This window comes from Arachis ipaensis, chromosome B01 (assembly GCF_000816755.2).
Source record: "Arachis ipaensis cultivar K30076 chromosome B01, Araip1.1, whole genome shotgun sequence".
NCBI classification, from domain to species: domain Eukaryota; kingdom Viridiplantae; phylum Streptophyta; class Magnoliopsida; order Fabales; family Fabaceae; genus Arachis; species Arachis ipaensis.
This window is the reverse complement of record NC_029785.2, coordinates 129770685-129778218: the sequence shown is the minus strand read 5'-3', so window position 1 is coordinate 129778218 and position 7534 is coordinate 129770685. Positions and strand designations below refer to the sequence as shown.

Below are 7534 nucleotides of genomic sequence, written 5' to 3'. Positions count from 1 at the left end.
AAAAATAAATTTATTTAGAATAAAATTAATGTGATTAAGTGTAATTTACTTAAATGTGATTAAAAAATAATTAAATAACTATGTACAGTAAAAAATTGATATTATTGAAGGATAAAATTAAAATTTATTTCTATGTATCGTTTTTGTCTCCAATGTTTTTGTCCTATTTAAGTCCCTAATGTTTCAAAAATCGTCTCAATTTTGTCTCGCCGTCAATTATGTTAATAGATTCTTAACGGCAGAATAATATTGAGTCAATTTTGAAACGTTAGAGAATTAAATAGGACGATTTAAACGCATAGCATAATGACAATTGAAAAGGTGAAAATTGTAATTAATCCATTATATAAAACGACGTGCACCATTATTGTATTAAAAATTTAAAATTAAACTCTGTCTCTCGTATGTCAAACAAGGTAGAAACTCACTCGACTGCAGGTGAAGTTGCTTCTAGATGGTTGACATGTGTTATTATATGGTTTAAAAAAAGTCGGTTTATTTTATATAAATAGTTTATTTAAAAAAATCGATTTGAATTGGATCAAACGGTTACTTTTATTCATTTCTTCTTCGTTTTCACACGTTCGTTCTCTTTCAATCCCTTTTTCAGAACTAATATCAAACTTTCAATTAGGTATGTTTTTTTTTTTTGAAACATAGAAAGCTCAACACAGAAAAGTGGAGCAAATAACCAAACAAAGTACTACAAGAAAAAGAAAACCAAAAGACCCTGCCATCTCCCACATTGTTCATCAACAACCATGCAGATTACTACTGGTCCAATCTGTAAAGCTCAGCGTTGTCCTCCTTTGTATGGTCTCAACACCTGCTTCCTTTCCTTTGAAAATCCTATCATTCCGCTCCAACCAGATGTTCCAAATCACTGCAAAGAAACCAGTCAGCCACACCTTCTGCTCTTGTTTTTGCCTGTGCATGCCAATCCAATTTTCAAACAGTGCTCTTATGGTTCCGGGGATAACCCAATCATGACCAACGGATTTCAACCAGCTACACCACACCTGCCATGTTATGTCACAAAGAAGAAATAAATGCTCAACAGATTCTACCTCCTTCTGACATAGTACACAGATAATATCACTGTGAGGGATCACGCCTAATCTGCTCAATCTGTCTTTGGTATTTAATCTACCAATCAGCACAAACCAGCCAAATAGCTCAATCCTCGGAGGTACCACTCCTCTCTATAGGGCACTTGTGAAACTGTAACTCGTGATCTCATCTGACAGAGTCTCCGATTGTAGTACCTGCATAAAGGAGTTCGTAGAAAAAATACCTTTACTCTCAAACTTCCAAACCACCTTATCCTCTCTGCCAGTTGACAACTTGACCGACCTTAGCCTCTCATGAAGCTGATGAACGAGTTCAAGCTCTCATTGGAATAACTCTCTCCTCCACTGGAAATTCAAAATCCACTCGAAGCCATCCCAAAAGCCACAATCCCCTATTAGAGTTTCTTGTTGGTTCGAAACAGAGAATAGTCTTGGAAATGACGCTTTTAGAGGCCCACCTTGTAGCCAATTATCCTCCCAAAACAGGGTACTCGTGCCAGCCCAGCAACCATCTTTTTTCTTATCCTTTGGTTCATTATATTCAACTGACAAATATCTTTCCAGGGTCCTCCCTTAACCGGTAGCTTCTGATTTACAAGAATTACATCAGGGTTCAAGTTGTTACATGAACACACAATCTTCTTCCACAAGGGGCAATCCTCTGTTGAAAACCGCTACCACCACTTAAACAAGAGCGCTGTGTTCCTAAGCACATCTTATACACCACATAAATCTCCTTTGCAATGCAATCAGCTTATCTGCAACTGCCTTTGGCATCTTATACAAACTTAGGTAATATATTGGTAGGCTATTCAATACCGATTTAATGAGGATAAGCTTGCCTGCTTTGTTCAGAACCTTCGCTTTCCATAGGCTAAGTCTCTCTTCCACCTTATCTATGATTGGCTTCCAAGTCTTCACCAGCCGCGGATTCGCACCTAACGAGATCCCAAGGTACCTCACTGGTAACACCGCTTGCTTGCATCCCAGTAGGTCACACGCCTGATCTACCCAATCCTGTTCACAATTCACCGCGATCAGATTCGACTTGTCAAAATTAATGCTCAATCCCGACATCAGCTCAAAACACCGCAAGAGCCTCTTATAATTCACAATCGTCTCTGTTTTCGGGGGACAGAACAAGACCATGTCATCTGCAAACTGGAGATGCGACAGGGCGATATGCTCCCCACCAACCAGTAATAGATCAATGCGTCCATTTCTGACAGCTTCCCCCAACATCCGATGCAACACATCCACCACAAGAACAAACAGCAGGGGAGAAAGAGGATCTCCTTGTCTGAGGCCCTTTCCATATTAAATGGCTTGGATGGTGACCCATTCACCAGGACTGACATAGTGGCCGTACTGACACACTCCTTCACCCAATTCCTCCACCCTTGGCCAAACCCCATTTTCTGTAATACAATGTCCACAAAACTCCATCTGACTCTATCATAAGCCTTTTGAAAGTCTAGCTTAATGATCACCGCTTCCTTCCTCCGTGCCTTGAGCCAATGGACCGTCTCACAGGCAATGAGGGCACCATCATGAATCTCCCTACCTTTCACAAATGCAGTCTGTGTCTCGCCTACCAAACCGGGCATAACTGATCTCATCCTCCTAACCATAATCTTGAAAATCACCTTATACACACAGCCGACCATACTAATTGGCCTGAAGTCCTTGATCTCCTTAGCACCCACAAATTTTGGTGCCAACGTCACCCATGTTATATTCATCTCAGCTGGTAGCTTAGCCCTTTGGAAAAACTCCATCACCGCTGCAGTGAACTCCTGACCAACTTTGTCCCAGCATTTTTTGATGAAATTCATATTGTACCCATCGCTACCTGGGGCCTTAGGTATGTTCTTCTTATTTATATTTCTTAATCAAATTTATTATTTCAAATGTATTTGGAATACGTAGAAAATATTAGTTTTGAAATTTTGTGTTAATGATTTTGTGGGAATCGTGTTTAACATAGTTGGTTAATATGAAGAAAGAAAAAATGAAAATAGAGATTCTTTACAAGTCTAAGAAAGATATTATAAATGCCAACATAATTCATCGCAATTTCATGTGGTAGAAGACAAAAATATAATTATGGTATAATGTAGACTGTTTGATAACATGAGCATAGTTAAAATTTTGGCATGATCTCTTCTATATTTGTTTTTTTTTTTACCAAAGATAGGAGACTCGAACCCGCAACCTCTTAATTGAGTATGGGGAGACTATGCCATTTGAGCTATAACTGATTGGCTCTCTTCCATATTTGTTGCATGTCTCTTTAGTTGATGATGTTATAGTTTATTGTGATGATATGATGGTAGTTTAATTGTATGAGTTAGATCCTTTTTATTTGGTTGGATTTTTTCTATGGCTATCTTATTCTTGATGGCAATGCCAAAATAAATATTTTCATTAGTTGTTCTTTTTTTTTTTCTCTATTTTTGGGTTGATTTTATTTTAAAAAATTTTATTAAAAATTTTTGTTGTAGACAAAATTAATAATATTATGTTCAATTATTTAAGAAGACCAAATTAATATTTTGATTAGATACTTTTGTTTTATTAAAAATAAATTCTAATTTCATTAAAAATAAATTCTAGTTGGTAAGTAAAAACACAAAAACGTGCATGACAATGAAATCATAATTTCTAGACAAGTAAATTATCGTCTTATTATCTTAAAAAAATAATTTATTTATAGAATAATATTAAAAATTAACAATAATTTACATGAAAATAATTTATTAGTAAAATAAAAGTTAATTGATTGCATAAAATTTAATTTAATGGTAAATTTGTAATTCAACATATTTTTAAAGCTTAATTTAAAATTTATTTACAGCTTAATTTAAAAGCAACATATTTTTAAAGCTTAATTTAAAATTTATTTACAGCTTAATTTAAAAGCAACATATTAAAATATTTTTACAGTTTAATGAAAATGTAAGTTATGAGAAACAAAACAAAGCTCATCAAGAAGATAGAAAGTAGAGACACAACAAAAAGGACAGATGATACCATTTATGCCATTCCTATAAAAAAATGTGAATTTTGTTTCTTTTTCAGAATATTAAATGTTATTTTTTCAAACAATTTGTATACATATATTTGATGAAAATTAAATAAATAAAAGTTTCCGATAAATTTAAAGAAAAATTGGTCAATAAAAATGAAGAAGAAGAACATACCAAATTCATCTGTTAGGAATTTAGGAATAACACGTAGAAAAAATTAAAATTATTTTAAAGGTAGTTATTTGATCTACTTAAACTGGTTTTTTTAAATAAACTATTTGTATAAAATAAATTGATTTTTTTTAAATCATATAGTAACACATGTCAACCATCCAGAAGCAACTTCACCTACAGTCACGTGAGTTTCCACCGTCAAACAAACACATATTTTTTTGTTATATTTTTTTCATTCTTTATAAAAGACAATGAAAAGAAAAAAAAAATCATATAGAAAACATTTCCTATAGTCGGAAACATGCACAACTTCTAGAACATTCGGTCCCAAAGTTCTGTTTTGTTTGCAAATTTCAATGCAATGATATATAAACTCAACCAACCATCATCGTCGGTTCACAATGCCATTGAGAGCAATAGTAGATAGTTTGCGCAATTACCAGAATGTCCTCGCCTTAAATTTAGAGTTTAGCCTATAGCTAAGGACAATATAGAACACAGATGAGGCAGTCGTTGAAGTGCAATTTGGTAATAACGCACACTGTTTCGCGCCAACACAACTCATTCTTCCATTACGATTCCAATGCCAAAGCCTACTTCATTGAACAGCTCCAAACTTGCAAGAATTTAATCTCTGCAACCACCACCCATTCCAACGTTGTCAAAAGTGGGTTATCAAATGACACTTTTACCACTAACCACCTTATCAACTGTTATCTCAGGTTCCTCAAAATTAACCATGCACATAAACTATTCGACGAAATGCCTCAGCGTAATGTTGTGTCTTGGACTTCCCTTATGGCTGGTTATGTCACCTGTGGTCGACCCAATACCGCGCTTTGGCTCTTCCATCAGATGCAAGGGACACTGGTTCTTCCAAATGAATTCACATTTGCCACTCTCATCAATGCATGTTCTATCCTTGCCAGCCTTGACCGGGGAAGAAGAATTCATGGACGTGTTGAGGTTATGGGCTTTGGGTCCAATCTTGTTGTGTGTTCTTCCCTCATTGACATGTATGGGAAATGCAATCATGTTGATGAAGCTAGGATGGTTTTTGATTCCATGTGTGTAAGGAATGTGGTTTCTTGGACCTCCATGATCACCACTTATGCTCAAAATGCACAAGGCCATCATGCCCTCCAATTGTTTAGGGAGTTCACTCACTTGAGGATGGAGAAACCAAACCATTTCATGTTGTGCAGTGTGATCAGTGCTTGTGCAAGCTTGGGCAGCCTAGGTTCTGGGAAGGTCACTCATGGAATAGTCATCCGTCTTTGCCACGACGCAAATGATGTAGTTGCTACAGCACTTGTGGACATGTATGCCAAATGTGGTTGTGTTCACTATTCTGATAAAGTCTTCAGGAGAATCCCAAATCCTTCTGTAATTCCCTATACTTCAATGATTGTTGGTGCTGCAAAATATGGACTTGGAACTTTGTCTCTACAACTTTTTCAGGAAATGATTGACAGAAGAATAAAACCCAATGATGTCACTTTTGTTGGGGTCTTACATGCTTGCAGCCATTCAGGTCTAATAGACAAAGGACTTGAGCTCTTCAACTCTATGAATGGGAAATACAGGGTGGTGCCTGATACAAAGCATTATACATGCATTGCAGATATGCTAGGTCGAGTAGGTCGTGTTGAGGAAGCCTACCAGTTAGCAAAATCAGTTCATTTAGAGCGGGATGGGTACTCCATGTTGTGGGGAACACTTCTTTCAGCGAGTAGGCTTCATGGTAGAGTAGACATCGCCTTCGAAGCCAGCAGGCGGCTAATAGAGTCCAATCAACAAGTAGCAGGTGCATATGTAACATTGTCCAATGCATATGCATTGGCAGGGGACTGGGAAAATGCTCATCAGTTAAGATCCGAAATGAAACGTACTGGAATTTGCAAGGAACCTGGTAGCAGTTGGATTGAGATAAAGAACTCAACTTATGTGTTCCATGCTGGGGACGTCTCAAAGTACTCTCAAGCGAATGAGATTCTGAGCTTGCTAAAGGAATTGAAACATAGAATGAAGGAAAGGGGATATGTAGGAGGAACTACAGGTTTGGTGTTTGTTGATATAGAAGAGGAAGCCAAAGAGGAAATTGTTAGTTTGCACAGTGAGAAACTTGCATTGGCGTTTGGATTAATAAATATGCCTAAAGGAGTCACAATCAGAGTAATGAAGAACTTGAGAATGTGCAGGGATTGTCATGAGAGCTTCAAGATGATTAGTGATATTGTAGAGAGAGATTTTGTTGTGAGAGATGTGAATAGATTTCATCATTTCAAAAATGGTTTGTGTACATGTGGAGATTTTTGGTAACTATTCATTTTAGGCTATTGGGCATTGCAATATTGCAGCCAAGGAAAGCAAAATGCATTTATCAAGAATAATATTGCAATTTGTTCTTGATTAAAATACTAGTTATGTACCCTTAAGATAACAGTTATCAGTATAGTTATACTTATGCAGCCACTTCCTTCTCCAGGTTAATCTCTAGCACGAGCAAGACCAGCAGAATTTATGGCGTTAATTGCAGTCTGAACCAGCTGTACAAGTTCATCTATATCTTCAAAGCTGAAAGCAACAACCTACCTTAAAGAATTTATACAATCCCTATAACTCACCTATTCCATGATCATGTGGAAGGCTCTCTTGACATTTACTAGAAGCCTCCATTGCAAAATTTATGTCCTGTATCTGCATAAAAAGAGAAAGTAAAAGGAATTAGCCAACATTAGTCTAGTGTTTAGGTTTATAATTTAAAATCTAAAGTTAAAAGTTTATAATTTATGGTCTAAAATTTGAGATAAATGACATAATTTTAAAAAAAATTGACTGATGTTAGCTGAAAAAGTTAATTTTTTAATATTATTTATATAAAATATATGAAAATGGATGTTTCCAAAAAGAAAACAAGTAAATAAATAAATAAAGGAAGCAAGAGCACCCATAATGTGTAGGAAACAAATTACAGGACGACAATTTGTTCATAACCTACCATTAAGTGAGATATAAGTCTCATTTCATCTAAAAGTAAATTATGTTTGAATATAAAGTATTTTAATATTACATGTATTCATAATATTTCACATGTTAATTAATTTTATTTAAAGGATTTTTTTGTTACTTGTATCCTATTCATCTTGATACTAATCCTTCAATTTAATATGGAAGAAAAAAAAAATTCATGGTGAAAAAATTACCTTACATTAATATGGATGTAATACAAAGCTTATCATAAAATTTTCTTTTGGGTTT

General features: G+C 35.4%; 1 protein-coding gene across 1 annotated transcript; it reads left to right on the top strand.

The window, feature by feature from the left end:
- LOC107620023 (pentatricopeptide repeat-containing protein At4g15720) lies at nucleotides 4665-7043 on the top strand. The gene has a single exon (XM_016322251.2). The coding sequence runs from the start codon at nucleotides 4775-4777 to the stop codon at nucleotides 6593-6595; it is 1821 nt and encodes a 606-aa protein (XP_016177737.1). The 5' UTR covers nucleotides 4665-4774; the 3' UTR covers nucleotides 6596-7043.

Excerpts from the sequence above, each read along its gene's own strand:
- LOC107620023 (XM_016322251.2), top strand. The coding sequence starts at position 4,775 with ATGAGGCAGTCGTTGAAGTGCAATTTGGTAATAACGCACACTGTTTCG.